Source organism: Orcinus orca, chromosome 3 (genome assembly GCF_937001465.1).
Source record: "Orcinus orca chromosome 3, mOrcOrc1.1, whole genome shotgun sequence".
Classification (NCBI taxonomy): domain Eukaryota; kingdom Metazoa; phylum Chordata; class Mammalia; order Artiodactyla; family Delphinidae; genus Orcinus; species Orcinus orca.
This window is the reverse complement of record NC_064561.1, coordinates 38,009,164-38,028,135: the sequence shown is the minus strand read 5'-3', so window position 1 is coordinate 38,028,135 and position 18,972 is coordinate 38,009,164. Positions and strand designations below refer to the sequence as shown.

Sequence of the window (18,972 nt, the reverse complement as noted above, 5' to 3'; positions counted from 1 at the left end):
GTCAGGCTTTGAGCTTGGCGATTGTAAAGCTTCAATAATTAACCATTTTCTATGTGGAATCAATGAGGAAAAAGAGAAGGGAGCGCATTCTACTTACAAATTAAACATTCAGGCAAATGGGACAAGCTGTACATTCCAGTAACATACTAATGGTGGAGGCTGAGCTTGTGTCCTCTCGCCCATGCACGTTGCCCTCCCCCCACTTCCCATTAATTAGAGCATGTGGATGAATTTGCTAAGAATCATCATTCATCTTTGAGAAACGATTTTAAATTTTATTTAAAATTCTTTTTAACAACAGACTCCTAGAGAAATAAACCCATATTAGAGAGATTGCTGAGAAAAACCCTAAAGTAGAAATGAGAAAAAGTTGAAAGAAACAAATCTAAATATAGCCCTCTTTCCTATTTTGAGGGTATTTAATGAAATCACATTTTACTCATTTTTGTATAGTTAGTCTTGGGAGAAGCATCCCACAAGGCTGGGGGAGGGGGAAGTGTCAAAGAATGTGGGACAGATACTTTATTTTCAGGTATTGAGAGTGAACCTGATAAAAAGATTGAGAGCCTGCTTAAAGTTTCTGTCAATGACAGAAATTGCAAAAGACCAGCTTGGCCCAGAAACCTGGGCCTTAAATGCTAGAGAAAGGAGTAGGCTTTAGAGTCAGAGACTTGGGTTTATGTTCTGGCCCCAACACTTTTTACTGTTAGGACTTGAGCAAACCACCTGGACTCATTAAGTCCTTATGCTTACTGTGAAATATGGATATCATCCATTACTCACCCCATGAAATTCTTTTGAGGAGATAGCATGTGAAAACTACATTACATAGTTCCAGCACTCAAAAGGCAGCTATAATTGAGATAATAAAATCAAAGTTCATATCTTGAGTAATGTCCTAGATATTACCTTTTATCCAAAATGAAACAGAAATAAGACATGATTTCATATATTACAGAATTCTTCCTAAAATCAGAGTAAATTAGGTTTCAAGAAGAGGGAACAGAAGCCCTAACAGAAATGTTAGGTGACACATTTTTTAGAGTCCTGAAATTGTTTAAAAAAAATATTTTATTTATTTAGGCTGTGCTGGGTCTTAGTTGTGGCACATGGGATCTTCAGTTGTGGCATGCAGGATCTTCTTTTAGTTGCAGCACGTGGACTCTTAGTTGCAACATGCATGTGGGATCTAGTTCCCCGACCAGGGATCAAACTCAGGCCCCCTGCATTGGGAGCGTGGAGTACCCACTGGACCACCAGGGAAGTCCCTCCTGAAATTTTCTAATTCAAACACACAGAAGCTAACCCAGGCTTCCTGCCAGTCCTATAGATCACCTGTCTGCCAGGTATTTGTTTTATTTTTTTAAAAATATTATTTATTTATTGAGGCTGCGCCAGGTCTTGGTTGCGGCATGCGGGATCTTTAGTTGTGGCATGTGGACTCTTAGTTGTGGCCTGCACGCGGGATCTGATTCCCGGACCAGAGATCGAACCTGGGCCCCCTGCATTGGGAGTGTGGAGTATTACCCACTGGAGCACCAGCGAAGTCCCCAAATATTTGAAATAATGCTGCAAACCACTCACAGTTAAGTATTCTCAGTTATACATCTTTATCAACAAAAGATAAATAAAATACAAAATAGACACTAATATCAGACTATGTTGAACAAGTCTATGTTAAGGTAGGAATATGAAAATGTAAATTTTTGACATTCTTAAAGTAGGTAAGAATTCGATGTATTTGCATTGCTGTTTTAATTTCTTTCTGGTCTGAATCTAGATACCATGTATATCCACAGAACTTGATAATCTGATTCAGTTACTCTCCCACCAGCACTATTTCTGAGATGCTAACTTAATGCAATATTCTAGTGGGTTTTGGTAGTTTAGAAAAGCCAGTGAGCTGTTAAAAGTCAATGTCCTTGTGTCAGGGGTTTTAAACAGGCTGTTTTCACTGATCCCACTCTGTCAGTACTATCTTCACAGTGTTCTTAGAAGAAGGCTAAAAATCGCGGCAATCTCAGTTACTAATAGCCCTACAAGCTATACTTGTAATTCTTTGAAGAAACCTTCAACTTCAGGTTTTGCTTTTTGCAAATTTTACAAAAAGACACCTGCTGGCTATGAAGATTAGGTACAAGAGTTATTCTATAATCTTTTAAAAATCTAATATTCATGATTGTTATATAAAGGCAATCACAATTAAAACAGCAATTAGTATCACAGACCATATCCTCTATGCTAAAGAAAAGGATTTCTGTGTCTAAACACTCATGTCTAGAATGGTAAAAGACCTAGTACTAACACTGACTCAAGGGTGACAAAATAGTTTTTTTTCCATGCAAAGGCTAACGCATTTAGTTCTGAGTATAAGATACAAGGAAATATTCTGAAAATCAAAATTTTATAACCAAGTGGAAAACAGGATTATTACTACACAGACTGACATCAGGGATAAAGTTTTCACACGTTCTACAGTCCTTTCAGTAACCCAGAGCTCAAGATAGGATATTAGCTTCAGATCAGAAAAATCCAAGAAGGCAAAAAGAAATGATTATCAAATAACTACAGTTATAGTTACTACTAATTAAAAAAAAAATGAAGCCCTTGTTTTGAGAAAGAGTAACTAACTGCCTTCAAAATGAGTGCTAACACTAGATAAAGGGCCATAAAAATTGAGGAAATGAAGTTTGAAACTTAATAAATAAATGTTAAGATATTTGTGATAGGTGGAGAGCCAAGACCTTTTTCCACATCATTAATATAAAATTGGAAATAAAATCTTAATCTGCACTTAATATACCGCTTTTTTTCCTTCTCTGTTTCTTTAGTATGGAAAGGAATGAATTTACTATAAGTCTTCTGGATGCTTTAAAGTCAGGCAGCAAGGAGAGTAGATACAGATTTTTCCATTGATAATCATCAGCAAGAATCTAAAAGAATGTATCAGCAGAGTCTATCTTTGGTGACCACCTGCGACCAGTTACTACTGTCCGAGGAAGGAGGCCATGGGGTCATCTGGCCTCTGACGCTTCATTCTGTAGGCCTCCATTTCCTCTTCAGTGGGTTCCCGAGTTTCATATATGCTACTGTAAGGCCGCTTCCTCTCATCAATCTGCATGATCTCCTTGACATGAAGAAGACGGGCCTCCTCTGCATTCAGTGCCTATAGTGAGAAGAAAGAAATGAGTACCGTGGCTCTACATCAGATCTCTTTTGTGCAAAAGTGGTAGAGTACCAGAAGACCCCACTGAGTATGAACTGCTACATCAAAAACCTAGATTGCGGGCTTCCCTGGTGGCGCAGTGGTTGAGAGTCCGCCTGCTGATGCAGGGGACACGGGTTCCTGCCCTGGTCCGGGAAGATCCCACATGCCGTGGAGCGGCTGGGCCCGTGCGCCATGGCCGCTGAGCCTGCGCATCCGGAGCCTGTGCTCCGCAACGGGAGAGGCCACAACAGTGAGAGGCCCGCGTACCGCAAAAAAAACAAAAACAACAAAAAACCTAGATTGCCTGGAAGAGCTTGGGAGTCAGCCCTTTTGCTGTCAAGCTACAACTAATCACTATTTGGCTCATACATTTTCATAGAGCACAAAACATTCTATGACATTTTCAATGAAATTTCAAAGAAATTTTATTTAACAACGAAAATTGAATGAGGTTTATTTTACTGACAGAAGCCGGCAACTGATGCTTTTTGGTGGAGACTGCAATTCTGACTTTTCCCAAGACTTGCTGAAACTTACAAATTATAGAGCCAGATGGCAAGTCTCTGACGAACATGTCATAACTCTAAAATAACAACTATACCAAGCATTTTTCTTCTGTGCATTAGTGATATTCAACAAATAGTTCAAGAAGCAGGCAATACCAAGACACACAAAATCTCTATTTGTATTCTACACCTGATAGGTGACCTAAGCAAATCACCCAGACTAGGGGCTCATTTGCTCATTTTTAAAATGAGCTTGTAAATAGGACTAGATAATTTCCTAAGGTCCCTACAAATAAAGAATGCTGTGGTCACTTTACTGTTTATTTAGCCTTCACAAAATACCTTTTTCAATTTTTCATGTTTCTTTTCTTCGTCATCACTCTCTGAACTGCTCTTTCGATGCTTCCTCTTCTTCTTTTTCTTCTTTTTCTCCTCTTTTAGTTTTTCCTGATGCATCTGATTGCGAGGATGCAAATATAGTGTTGTTAATGCAAAAACAAAGTTCTAGCAAAAACAAAGTTCTAGCACAAGTTTTAAAGTCCTCCCTCCAAGACTTAAAAATTCAGGACAACTGATCATGGACTTACCTCCATGAGGGTCTGAGGTTTTTTCACAGATTCTTCTCCAGTTGTATCATTTATAATACACTCCTCTGAATTCTGTGGAAAAATATATGTAATCTAACTTGAGAGTCATAGTTACCAGTCATCCAAGAAAAAGTTAAAATTTGAAACATAAAAATATATGTTTCATATAAATTTTGACTTCAGAGTTTTGGCTGTTGTTCACTTTTAAGCACTAGAGGGCAATTACTTACAGCAGTCTCCTTCCCAGCTTCGCCAGTACAATAGGAGTACTTGAAAAAAGAGTGACAGCATTTGTATCCCCAACGGCCTTCTTTCCAGTAAGAGCCCCAGATATGCTGCAGAGAGACAGAGAGAGGTTATTTAAAAATGAACCTGAAACTAGGTCTCTCATATACTGTTTTTCTTTCTTTTTTTAAAAAAATTCTATCATTCATTAATTTGATTGTTTTTAAAAATTGTAGTTGATTTACCATGTCGTGTTAGTTTTAGGTGTACAGCACAGTGATTCAGTTATAAATATATTCATTTTCAGATTCTTTCCTCTTATAGGTTATTACAGAATATTGAGTATAGTCCCCTGTGCTATACAGTAGGTCCTTGTTGGTTATTCTCATATACTGGTGATAAAAGGAGGAAAATTTTGGGGATGCTAGGGCTAGCTAACAGGGAGAAGGTGTGGTTACAACGGTCTTACATTCTATGCCCCCCCAAAATTAAAAAATTTAGGCTATCTGACTTCTCTTGAAAAACTGAGGACTGGGAAATTCTGGGCCCACATTCCCACTTGTCAGTAATTGGCTGTTGCTGACCAGTGGACGCCCCTATTAGACAGGGCTTGTGTTCTCTAGTTTATAAAATTAGCCTCGCTCATTTCACTCGTCTATGATTACTGGCCTAGCTCCTATTAGGTAGCTAGGTTTTTGACTCTTACTTAGAGAGACAAGTGTAGTTTGGGTACTTAAAGTACAGCAAATTATATGCTTTATCATGCGATGCAATATGACATACACTGTATCACCTATGAAGTGTTCCTGTCAAAATATTTAACTTTAATCAAGCCTTTAGATCTGAATTCCTGTTTATAGGAAATACAGGGAATACAGGAATAAGTTATATATCACTAGGAACCAGTCAAATACAGGATATGAGACAGTTTACAAGATAACTGGCATGATCTGTTAGAGTCACTGTCATGACAAAGGGGAGATACATGCTAGAAAAAAGAGAGATAACCAAATAACAAAATAAACATAAGCTGTGACTGGATTCTGTGTCTCACACTCACGCACAAAACAGTTATCCCCACTCCAACCAAAAAAACCCAAACAGTTATTTAAAGGCATTTTGGGGTATATTTTGGAAAATGTGATTAAGGACTAGCGATTAGGTGATATTAAGGCATTAATGTCAATTTTCTGAAGTGTGATAATGGTAATGTAGTTATAAAGGAGAACATCCTTAATTTTAGGGTACATGATACAGTGTTATGGGTGAAATGTCATGATATCTGTAATTTCCAAATGTTTCAGTCAAAAAAATATACAGTTACTTACACACACTCACACACACACACATACACACTCTTCTAGACAAAGCATATATGGCGATCTGTAAAAAAGAATTTGAATCTAGATGGTGGGTATATGAGTGAAAATAATAGTATTCTTTCACATTTTGGGAAAATTTCATAAAACAGCAATTGGTGCAGCCACTGTGGCAAACAGTATGGAGCTTTCTCAAAAAAACTAAAAATAAAACTACCATATGACCCAGCAATTCCACTCCTGGGTATATATCTGATAAAAACAAAAAACTAATTCGAAAAGATACATGCACCCCAATGTTCACAGTAGCATTATTTACAATTGCCAAGATATGGAAGCAACCTAAATGCCCATCAACAGATGAATGAATAAAGATGTGGTGTACATATATACAATGGCAAACTACTCAGCCATAAAAAAGAACAGAATTTTACCATCTGCAGCAACATGGACGGACTCGAAGGGCATTATGCTAAGTGCAATAAGTCAGACAGAGAAAGACAAATACTGTATGATGTCACTGACATGTGGAATCTAAAAAATACGACTAGTGAATACAACAAAAAAAGAAGCAGACTCACAGATACAGAGAACAAACTAGTGGTTACCAGTGGAGAGGAGGGGACAAGCAGTATATAGGGGTTGGGGAGTGGAAGGTGTAAACTATTGGGTGTAAGACAGGCTACAAGGATGTATTGTACTATGTGGGGAATACAGCCAATATTTTGTAATAACTGTAAATGCTGTATAACCTTTAAAAATTGTATTAAAAAATAAGACAGTTAAAATGCAAAAAAACAAAATGAAACACGACTTACTAATGAAAAATACAATCCAGAGCAAAATGCTAACAAGGATACAAAAATAATTCTGGTTGAACACATACAGTATGATTGTGGATCTTCACATCCTCCTCATACTTGGAGGAGGCAACAGCCCGCTCCTGTCCTTTGATGACTGTCCCATGTCTTGAGTACTCCACGTAGTCTTCGGTCTGAGCTAAAAGCAGTTCAGCTGGAGGGGCATCCAAGTGTTCTTGGCCACCGTACTAAAAGGACATTGAACATTATTAAATATATTTTACAAAGATTTGCATTCAAATCTCTACTGAAGGGTTTATTTCCAATCAGAAAGATTAGAGGACTATTCTTCATGGGCTTTGTTATACAAAACACAGTGAAAAAAATGTCACCAAATTTTCACAGGCAAATAAAAGATGTCTCAATTGCTACTCATCTGTTGAGTGTGGTAAATTACAAAATGCTCATAAAATTCCCCTTATCCTCTGTACATGCCCATTTGCCACATGACTTTGCTGCTCCTTCCCTTGAATCTGGGCCTGGCCAGTCTACTTGTTCTGGCCTATGGAATGCTGGCAAATATGATGTAAGCAAAGACCTGAAAAACACCTGTGCACTGGGGCACACTTTGCTGCTAGTTTCTGGTATCCTGAGAATGCCATGTAAAGAAGCTGGGCTAGCCTATCAGAGGATAAGAACCCATGTGGGGCAGAGATGAGCTATTCCAGGTGCGCCTTCTCAGGACAGATGAGGGCTGCTAACTGCTAGAAACCAAAGTGAGGCCATTCTAGATCATCCAACTTCAGATAGGCAGACTCAGACCAGGAGACCCAGCTGACATACAAAATGGTGAGAAATAAGAAACGTTTATTTAAACTATTTTTTTTTAAACTATTACATTTTGAGGTGATTTGTTTTGCTGCAAAAGCTCACTGATATAGTTTCACTGATACTGTATACCAATTGATTGCATCAGTGGAAGGACAGGACTAATCCTGATGGATTAAAATGGGCTGTATATTGTATTCCAAACGTAAATCAAATGTTTATTAACTGATAATTTCTATTAAGAAATGTTTTCCTTTAGCAGTTTGGTCAAAATTACCTTTTCCAGGATGCTTTCTTTCTGCTGTTCTTTGAAGTCTTCTTTCTTGACTTTGAAGGACTTATACAACAGCTCTAGTTTTGTAGGATCAGCTTGCAGATGCACTTCAGACCCCTTGTCGTAGGCTTCCCAAGCAAACACTAGAGTAATTAAAAACATCGTAATGAGCTGTCACCTAAATTGTTTTCATGCTTCTTGGAAACAAGCTTTAAAAAATGCCCCTAAATTTCTTATGAGCTGATATAAAATACCTTGACATAGAGAAAACACTTACATTGTGTCTGAGCCATTGAAATGGTATCACCTGTGTATCTAACAAAGTTATCCCCAGCGTAGCTCACTCTGTAAACACAAGTTAAAAAAAAACTGTTTCAGAGATTGATTTCTTTAAGGAAATTCTTTTCTGACCTGACCATAGGTGATGCTCATTTTAATTCAGATTGTGATTTATGAATAAAAGCTCCCCTCCCCTCCCTTGAAATTTTTTTTTTTTTTTTTTTTTTTTTTTTGCGGTACGTGGGCCTCTCACTGTTGTGGCCTCTCCCATTGTGGAGCACAGGCTCCAGGCGCACAGGCTCAGTGGCCATGGCTCACGGGCCCAGCCGCCCTCTTGAAATCTTTACATTGAACTTGGTACTTACTCATCTGGATTCTTTCCTGCATTGGCATAGGGATTCTCTCTCATCGCTCTGGTTTTGGGATCATAGTAAGCAGAATTTGGATCTAAATTCCGCAAATACTAGAAGGAAAAAAATATTTTAAGACTGTGTTAATGTTTACTTTCATCAAAGAAGATTTCAGCAGACTAGTAGGAGGAGCCAATTAAATGTGTGTGTGCATGTCTGGGGTACAGGTGAAGAGAAAGAAAACCGGAATGACACCTAACCTTGGAATGACTGACTGTATTACCCATATACTACCGAGGTACCATATTAGTAGACAAAATTTAGGCTGGGAAGACAAATATTTTTTGAATATGTATGTTGAGTTAGCAAGGCTTACTTTTGCAATATCTTCTCGAATCCTGAGATTCCGGACAGTAATTCGTCTCTTAGAGTCAAAATTCTGTCCAGGCATGTCAATGTCATCTGCATATTTATCTTCATCCTCATCTTCACTGTTATGATCTTTTTCCTGAAAGAGGAAGAGAGAGGGAAAAAAATTTTTAAGAAAAAAAGAGCAGCATCTAGTTCTTGTTTTCCCTTTAACCAAACCTTACTCACTGTGTTCTTTAAACCTATTATTATTATGAATTATATATTACTATTAATATTAGCCATCAGAACTTTAAAAATTTAATGTATATCCAGATAGGGCATATATTTACTACCGTCTGAGAATTTGGTTCCTCTTCTCCCCACTGGTGTTTTGGAGAATTCTGTGTCACGAAAGAAGGAAACAAATTTGTAATTGTATTCCATTGAATCAACTGATTATTTAACACTTTAAAAACATAGTTAAAATAATATAACAAATTTAACTGAACAAATTCTTATATTTCTCACTTGTAGTGAGCACATAAGTTTTGAATACAAGTATGTCATTGTGAATAATTTTATTAGGCTGTCTACAAATCCAAAATTTTCATTGATGATAGGACTATAATCACACAAACGTAATAGAAAGATTAAGTTGATCAGTATACCTAAAAAATATTCATTTCATATGTATTCAGTCTTCAGACATAACATTTTCATTAAACTTCACTGTTTTTCTATTAAGGCCAAAAAGAAAAGTTACCAGGATCATGTAATAAGTATCTTTAGAGCCAAAAAACAGCCTTTGTAAAATTTAAGCAATGAAGAAATCTACTCAGGTGACAACACGCTGTGATTTAAGAAGCGTGCAAAATCCTTGCCTCAAAGACACTCTTTCTTCATTAGCAGTTGGTCACGATATTCTCTATCTCCACAAAATGCCAAGAGCAAAGTGCTCAGTACTTCATCATGTCCTTTTAAAAAGGCTTCACACATTCAAAACAATACCTTATACCATTAGTGGGGGGATGTGGAAACGTGTGTATAAATATATATATATATATATATATATATATATGGTATATTGGTGGAAGCAAGAATTTGTACAGGCTTTCTGAATGCTAGCTAAGTGATAAGTCATCAAATTTTTTTTTTTAAAGTCATCACATTTTACATATTCAGTGCATCAACAATTACACTTTTAGGAATTTATCATAAAGAAAAAATGTCTATTATATAAAGGCTTATAAGAATCTAGTGTTGGGTATTGTACAAATAATTAGGAAAAAAACAGATCAACAAGAGATGATTGGTTATATAAAATATTGCACTCAGTAAACACTGAACAACCATTAAAGTCATTCTGTCCAAGGTGTGGAAAAACACGTATACTTTGCTACCATTTTTATGGGGGGAAGAAAAAAGAGGGAAGGATGGGAATAAGATTACATATTTGTATTTGTTTGTATTTACACAACAAACTCTGAAAGGATCTGTAAGAAAAATAAAAATGGTTATGGGGGGTGAGGTTTAGAGATAGGGTGGATGGAGGCACATCTATCTTCTTAAATTATTTTGATTACTGAACCATGTGAATTTATATAAAAATAAATGTTACAGGTCTACATTTAATGATATGGAGAACAAGTGCTCACTGCACTGTATATTGTTAAATTGAAAGAGTAGGTGATGAGTATGTAAAGATGAATCCATTTAAAAAACATGTTGTATGATAATCACACACATCCATGGATGTATGTGGGGGTGTACTGGGACACTGAAAGGCCTACTTGAAAATGTTAACAGTTAACATAGGGGATATTTTTCTTCTTTATAATTTTCTGTGTACTTTTTCTGAATATTTGTTGCCTTCAAAATTGGGAATTTTAAAAATATATATTTTTTTGGAGTTCTTACAAGTTGCTAGTTCAACAAAGGACATTTATATTGCTACACAGACAGCTAAATCTCTATAGTACACATAGCTCTACTATATGCAGTTAATCTTCATATCCAAATGGGCAAAATTCATACTTACTTTCCTAGTAAGTATGCTTACTGGGAAAATAAATTATGTTTACAATAAACAACAACAAAGAATATGTTAGAAAAACAGAAAAAGGCCCTCTTCTTTTTTCCAGAGTTGGTAATGATTAACAATAGCTACAAATTACCAAGTGTTTACTCTGTGATATGTATGCTAAACCTCCTGGTGGGGGTAGGTGTTGTTATCTCTGCTTTAGAGATGATCAGCTGAGGCTCAGAGAGGCAAATTAATTTTTCTAGGACCACCTAGCTAGCCAGGGGCAGAGCTGGGTTTTAACATTATCTGTCTGTTTACTTGTGCTTTGAACCTGCCTGATAGGTAGCTTCTGTGACTGCTCAGACTTGCTGATTAACTTACCTAGTTGTGTTTTCTTTGTAATTATACTTGCTAAGTGTCCCTTTTAGAAGTTTAAACTCGACAACTAGAAAATGTTTATTATTTACTTATGCCATTAATTTGTTATAAGAAATTTTCACAACTCTAATAAGTATAATATACTCTAACTATTAAGTTGACTGACTGGAAGAAAAAAAAAGGAAAAAACCGGTCTGCAATACATCTTTTTTGTTAGTTTGAAAATTTTTTGCCTAGCTATAAAATTATTACATGTTCATTACGGAGAATGTGGGAAATACTAAAATAAAAAAAAGAAAAATTCACTAATTCTATATTAAATGAGAACTGGTGTTCTGGTCGTCTTCCCTGTGGTAATATTGTAATATTTACAATATTGTGTCATTAAATATTTTTTACATGTGTCATTACATGTGTCATTAAAATATAAGTGTCATTTACATGTGTCATTAAAATATAAGTATTAGCCAGTGTTAGCCATGTGTCATTAAAATATAAGTGTTAGCCAGTGTTGTTACAAAGTTTTGACAAAAGTCATTTTACATTCTATCATGCAGAGGAAGGATAGCTCACTTCACTAATTCCCTATTAAACTATCTCAATTTCTTGCTGTTGTAAAAAGTGCTGCAATGAACATCTTTGTGCATAATGACTTTTCTGAACACTAGAAAAAATTTAGGATGGATGGATTTACTAATTTAATTCCAGAAAAGGTATATAAATGTTTTATGGCAATATTCTCTCCAAAATGATTGCATCAATTTATAGTCGCATGAACCCTATAAGTCAGTTTTACTTTCTCCTCAATAGCACTTCTCTCTCCCTAAAATCTTTTCTAACTTGAGAGATATAAAATGAATTTTTTGTTTCAATCTTCATTTTTTACTAGGAGTTTGAATTTTTTTTTAATGATCATTTTTATTACTTACAGCTTGTTCCACTAATTTTCCTGAGGCTAATTCTTCTTGGAGTTTTTGGGCTTTCAGCGTTCGTTTTGCCTAAGAAAAAAGAAACATTTGAAATTTACTTAGTCAAATGAACATTTAATTTTTATATGTGTAAAATGCGTAAGTTTATTGTTTTCAGTAAAGGTCATTGGACAAGGTCATGTTTTGTAGCTCTAGACCTCTGGCTCCTAAAGAGCAGGAGTTACAACGAATTCCCTAGTGGTCCAGTGGTTAGGTTTTTGCGCTCTCACTGCCGAGGGGCTGGGTTCGATCCCTGGTCTGGGAACTAAGATCCCAAAAGCCATGCAGTGTGGCCAAAAACTAAACGAACAAAAAACCCCCCAACTCTGCTGAATGCTCTGTGATGACTTAAATGGGAAGGAAATCTAAAAAGGAGTAGATACGTGTATATGTATAACTGATTCACTCTGGTGTACCTCAGAAACGAATACAGCACTGTAAAGCAACTATACTCCAATAAAAATTAATAAAAAAAAACATGAATGGATAAAGAAGATGTGTGGAATATATATACAATGGAATATTTAGGCATAAAAAAAAGAATGAAATTTTGTCATTTGCAGCAACATGGATGGACTTGGAGGGCATTATGTTAAGTGAAATAGGTCAGAAAGAGAAAGACAAATACTGTATATTACTTGTATGTGGAATCTAAAAAAATACAACTGCTGAATAAAACAAGAAAGAAGCACACTCAAAGAGAACCAACTAGTGGTTAGCAATGAATAGAGGAAAGGGGGGAGGGGTAATAGAAGGGTAGGAAATTTTAAAAAGGGGGGGTTATCATACGATTATATGAAATCATGTGTGTGAAACTTCTGAAAATTGTAAGGCACTGTAGAATTTAATGACTCTTTCATTCAATAAAAAAAAACTAAATTAAAAAACAAAAAAACCAGGATGAATTGGGAGATTGGGATTGACATATATATACTAATATGTATGAAATAGATAACTAATAAGAACCTGCTGTATAAAAAAATTAAGTTAAAAAAACCCAAAAACAAAAAACCCCCCAAAAAACAAAAAATGAAAATGAGTGGGATTCAATCAGCCATATTTAAACAGGAGTTACAAACTCCTGTTTGAACCAGGCATTAATGTAAACCAAGTTAGACACCACCAGGGGTAAACTGCAGAGAACAATCCCTGCTGACGAGGTGCCACCTGACTCGAGATGACTGACCCCTCCAGGCTGGCCCAGGATTACTGCATATTTCACTGTTCAAGAAATATAAAATTCAGATTTTTATGTGAAATCCCATGATTTTAAATGTTAACTCTACTTAAAAACAAAAAACAAAAAAAGCAATGTGACTGTGGTGTTTGAAAAATGGGAGTGAGTAGGTGAAATCATAACAGAAAAAATTTAGGTTAAATTAAAATAAAATTCAATTTTCTGAAATGACTTATCCTCTTCCCCTTCTCCCACCCTGAAATGCTATGTGAGACAAGTATAAAACAGGCCCATAGGCAAGATATAGTCTGGGGGCCAAGAGTTTATAAAAGAAAGGAAAAAGCTTTGGACACTAATCTGTTCTAATGCTTCCAGTATTTTTTGCAACCTAAGTCATGGAGTAAAGGACAATATAAGAATGAAATAAAAAGAAATTGCTGCCAAATAGGGCTAGCACACTGTTTATTTCACTATTCAATTAGGCTTACTACTACTACAATAATAAAAATGCCATCATTTTTATACTGCTTGAAGACTCAAAAAATAGAGTTGCTAAATTAGAGATACAGCAAAATGTACATTCTTTAAGGATAGTAGGAAAGCAGTGAACTGTGCTCACCAGATCAACTTTCGCATACTCTTCTACAATTTTCATGTGTTCTTCTGGATTGTAGCCGTTCCACCGATCCCTCTTCCCATCATAGTCAAACATCAGCTGAGGCTGGACGTGTTCATCTGGAGCTATATTAGTACCTGTAAATTTTGCTCCAACTCGCCTAGGTCTCTGGAAAACAGAATAAGATTAAATCTTTTCCTAAGTATCTATAGCCCAGAGGAAAACTTCATATAATCTTTACAGAGTGGGTGTGAACATACCATGGGACTTTATGGTTTATTCAATTATCATTTAGTCTTCCAGCAAAACTTTTGATGATGCGAAACTAATTTCATTCAAATTAATTTTTATTTAACTTGTACCTAAATATAGGTAATTAAAAAAACAGAATGAAGCTCTCTGACAGGAATAAAGAGACTCTCTGACAACAGTTTCCAAAATTCTCAAAGGTGAACTCACCTCAAAGCAGTCTTTCTTTTTGTGTGTCATGGCTCCACAGTTTTCACATGCTCCTTTGCGGTACTTAGTAGTTATGGAATTCTATAAATGGATGTAAAGAAAAACAAGGAAAATTTTTATTTATCTGAATAAGTTAAAAATAACTTTGGCTCTCATTCCTATATTGTCTAGTGAAATGATTTATTCATTAAGAGGAAAACCAGTTAGAATCTCCACTTTTTTTTTTTTTACATCTTTATTGGAGTATAATTGCTTTACAATGGTGTGTTAGTTTCTGCTTTATAACAAAGTGAATCAGTATACATATACATATGTTCCCATATCTCTTCCCTCTTGCATCTCCCTCCCTCCCACCCTCCCTATCCCACCCCTCCAGGCGGTCACAAAGCACCGAGCTGATCTCCCTGTGCTATGCGGCTGCTTCCCACTAGCTATCTATTTTACGTTTGGTAGTGTATATATGTCCATGCCACTCTCTCACTTTGTCACAGCTTACCCTGCACTTTTACAAATGAGAAAGTTTAAAGATTTCAGCAATATCAAATTTATAAAATATAGACACTAAAGTAGTATGTACTGTGAATTTTAATACCACATAAAAGGTCATATAATCTGTTTCTACTTTATATAGTATTGCTTTAGAGGTTCTTATATTAAGTTCTTAAAATAAAATCTCCATTTTCACATGCATATATACAAGTTGCATACACACCTCTTTTACACCCCTCTTGTACCAGTCTCCAGATGAGCTATACTGCTTTTGTTTCTCTGGCTGTGGTCTCTGGTGCTTTAAAGTAGGCCTTTTTGATGGATCAATATACCATGGCACTGAAGAAATATACTGAGGAATATGAGGATTGATGTCTCTGTAATAAAATAAAATTTTTTTTAACAGAATGAAGTTGAAAAATAATTGATATTACAATTACAAAGGTAGCCTATGCAGAATCTAAGAATAGAGATACTGTACTGGGAGGAGAAAGGCAGAATATACTTGTTATTTCTATAATAAAAAAACAATTAAAAATAAAGAAAATAATTTATATTAGAGTGAAAAAATTTCCAACAAAGAAACTAAAAATAGTGCTATAACTAAAGCGGGAGGAGAGATGAAGGAATATAGGGACCTATGTTAGTGAGATTAATCTTGTATCAGAGCAAGAAGTTAACTAATAATGTCTAGAGTTGATTATAATAATGGTATAAGTATGTTATTTAGAGATGTGGAGGTATCAACCAGAAAAACTCAAAATAGACTGACAAGTACAGTCATCCCTCAGTATCTGAGAGGGACTGGTTCAGGACCTGCCTCAGATACCAAAACCTGCGGATGCTCAAGCTGAACAGTCGGGCCTCTGTATCCATGGTTTGGAATCTGAGGATTCAATCCATGGCAGATTGTGTAGTACTGCACGTAGTTATTGAAAAAAATCTGAGTATAAGTGGACCCACACATTTCAAACCTGTGTTGTTCAAGGGTCAACTATAGTCACTTGTGTAGAGTGGGACAGGGAGTGGGAAAACTGAAAAGGACTACAGCTATTCATTACAAGTCCTTCGTTATTATATGATTACTAAACCTTATACATATGAGTTTAATAAAATAAATAAAAACAAAAATGATGTAAATGATAAAGATGGCTTCCTGTCAAGGCAAAGGATGAGAAATTGGTAAACCAAGTAGACATTTATTTGAATTCTGAACAGATTTTGCAAAAAAATTAAAGTACTTACTTTCCTTCTTCATCAACTTCTGCAGGGGCATTACCCAATTTTCGCTGTTCTTCTAGCTCCTTCTTCTTTCTCCAGTCCTCTCTGGTCATCTTCTTTGGTTCCTCCAAACTCATTTCTTTGGACCCCGAAAGGGTGGCCGCATTACCTGCATCCATGGCTACAGCTGACATGGTTATCTGGCCTTCTCTATGAAAAGGAAGAAATATCTATTAGTATAAACTAGCCCTTGGTGAATTCACCAGTGAAACTATCAGAAGTACACTGTAGGGCTTCCCTGGTGGCGCAGTGGTTGAGAGTCCACCTGCTGATGCAGGGGATATGGGTTTGTGCCCCGGTCTGGGAAGATCCCACATGCCGTGGAGCGGCTGGGCCCTTGAGCCATGGCCGCTGAGCCTGCGCGTCTGGAGCGTGTGCTCCGTAAGGGGAGAGGCCACAACAGTGAGAGGCCCGCGTACCGCCAAAAAAAAAAGTACACTCTAATGACACATACTGTGTGTTATACAGAATGTTTCATATTCTAGACATTATTAGTTAACTTCTTGCTCTGATACAAGATTAATCACTAACATAGGTCCCTATCTTCCTAAACCTCTCCTCCCCCTTTAGTTATATCACTATTTTTAGTTTCTTTGTTGGAAATTTTTGCACTCTAATATAAATTATTTTATTTTTAATTTTTTTATTATAGAGATAACAAGCATATGCTGTCTCTCCCTTCCCACTACAATATCTCTATTCTTAGATTCTGTATAGACTACCTTTGTAATTGTAATATCAATTATTTTTCAACTTATGCCTTATTCTTCATAGTATCTGTAAGGGAAAGGTCTCTTTCCCCTCCACAAAAGTCTTTATATACTGTTGCAGTTTTTCTCTCAACTCTAAGTTATAAGTGGAGAGAGATATACACATGTATTTAAAATTTCATGAGACTCTTTCTCTCATATATATTCCTGAATTCCTCTCTACATAAGTGTCTCAAACTTTTCTACCACACTAACCCTTAATGAGTACGTAGGGTCCTATCTCTGTTCCTCTTAAAGACTGGATGCTTTAAGATTTACCTATATTCATCGTCTCTATTTCCTCATCTTCTGCTTCCCTTCTCAATCACTCTGATTTAGCTCCCACACCCCTCCCCCCACTCCAAAGCTACCACTAAGTTATCAATGTGCCTAGTCCTCTGGACATTTTTCAGTTCTGTTCCTTCCCCTTTTGATATATTCTTATCCTTTGACTTATGTGACACTATACTCTCCTGGTTCTCTCGCTGCTTCTCCTGAATCCTTTGTAAGTTCATCCATTTCTGCCCAGTTATTTTATTTTGGATTCCACAAGGGTCAATCCTGGGGCCTTCTTCATCACTCTAAACTACACCAGAGGACAAGCTCATCTATTTCCAAGGTTTTGATAGCCACAGTATACAACTGCTGGCTCTCCAATTTATTTCTCTACTCCAGCCCTTTTGTCTGAGCTTCCAATAAATACATTCCACTTGCTTACTTCAAAGTACCTCCACTTAAGTATCTCTGAGAAACCTGAACTCAACAAATCTTAATTCAAATTCATAATCTTCAACTAAAAAAAATTCATAATCTTCTCTATGAAATCTTTTTCCACTGTTCCCTCTCTTGATGAAAGACACCACCATCCATCTCTTTTCATAAGTGTTCCAGCTAATTCCCACACCTATTTCATCACTAAGTAACGTTATTTTCACCTTCTGAATATCACTCAAATTCATTTACTTCTACTGTCAATAACCTTAGTGTTAATACTTTTCCCTACCAGTCTCTCCCAATTCCCTCCAATCAGTTTTCCACACTGCAGTGTTATTTTTTCAAAACACAGATTTGATCATATCATGTCCACTACCCAAGCTTAAAACCCTCTAATGCAGCGCTGTCCAAGAGAAATATAACGCCAGCCCTATATGTCATTTAAAATATTCCACAGCCATACTAGAAAAGTAAAAAGAAACAGGTAAAATTATTTTTGCAATATTTAACCCAATATACCCAACATATTATCATTTCAACATAGGAAAAAATCTGTTTAGACTTAGGAAAACTAAGTCTTTAAAATCTGATATGGATTTTACACGTATTCAGACTAGCCAACATTTCAAGTGCTTAAGAACCACAACAGTTAACAGCTACTGTACTGGACAGTTCAGCCCCAATGGCATCTTATAATTCTTACTTTAAAAACCACTGAAGACACAGTCCTGGTCTGACTGGGCACAGGTACTATGACTGAGGCCTAGGTCGGCGGCTTCCTTCTAGGTCCCCGTTCCCTCCTCAACGTAGCGTTTATCAGTATCGTAAGGATATTTGTAACAATTAGGAGCCTTTGGTCCACTTCTCGGGGTTCTTCACCCTCACCCACCTCCCTCTTGAAGTTCTCACAATATTTCCCTACCCGGTCCCGCCGCTGCTGACACCAAGACAGCCGGACATGAAGGAAGCCGACCATCTATGTTTACTTCCTGACCTCCTCCCTCTCCCAGCAGCCCCTGCGGCACCTTCCGGACGACCCACACATGCGCGCTAAGAACTCTTCGAGTCTCAGGCTCCCAAGCGGAGCTGGTCTCGCGAGATGTTGAGCTGTGTCCGTTTCTCTACTGTGGGTCTATAGAATGGGTTAGGTTTGAGCAGCTTTTCCGTTCTGTTCTTTGAAACTTTTTTTTAAGAGTCGCCGCGTCATACGACGTAAAACAAAACAAACAAAGAAAAACGTAGTAGAGAGCAGACGACAGCTTAAGCCTCACTAGAGCGCTGTAAAATGAAGGGGGAAGTGCGTGAAGTTAAAAAAAAAAGTTAAAATTAGCATTAATTAGTAGCCAGGTAGTGTAACACGCTGAGGACAAGGTAAACACAAAGTGTCTTCC

General features: G+C 36.6%; 1 protein-coding gene across 2 annotated transcripts; it reads right to left on the bottom strand.

Moving 5' to 3' along the window:
• Window positions 1-1,586: 1,586 nt before the first annotated feature.
• Window positions 1,587-18,607, bottom strand: SLU7 (SLU7 homolog, splicing factor). Of its 2 annotated transcripts, none has more exons than XM_012538866.3 (16): window positions 18,504-18,607; window positions 16,083-16,268; window positions 15,061-15,214; window positions 14,349-14,429; window positions 13,893-14,057; window positions 12,058-12,126; window positions 9,081-9,128; window positions 8,753-8,884; window positions 8,392-8,489; window positions 8,025-8,092; window positions 7,751-7,890; window positions 6,732-6,893; window positions 4,532-4,636; window positions 4,302-4,373; window positions 4,057-4,170; window positions 1,587-3,166 (listed from the first exon to the last, which is right to left on the bottom strand). In XM_012538866.3, exons 1-16 carry the CDS (start codon window positions 18,539-18,541, stop codon window positions 2,987-2,989), a joined length of 1,812 nt encoding a protein of 603 aa, XP_012394320.1. In that variant the 5' UTR covers window positions 18,542-18,607; the 3' UTR covers window positions 1,587-2,986. The 2 variants fall into 2 exon arrangements, with proteins under 2 accessions (XP_012394320.1, XP_049564413.1); XM_049708456.1 differs by lacking the exon at window positions 18,504-18,607 and adding an exon at window positions 18,285-18,497 and having other exon boundaries at window positions 16,083-16,266.
• Window positions 18,608-18,972: the final 365 nt, after the last annotated feature.

Bases quoted from the DNA above. Each gene is read 5' to 3' on its own strand.
- SLU7 (XM_012538866.3), bottom strand. From the start codon at position 18,541: ATGTCCGGCTGTCTTGGTGTCAGCAGCGGCGGGACCGG. The intron at 8,490-8,752 runs GTAAGCCTTGCT...TTTTCCTTCTAG, and splicing joins TTCGAGAAGATATTGCAAAA to TATTTGCGGAATTTAGATCC. The intron at 6,894-7,750 runs GTAATTTTGACC...ATGTCCTTTTAG, and splicing joins AAGAAAGCATCCTGGAAAAG to TACGGTGGCCAAGAACACTT.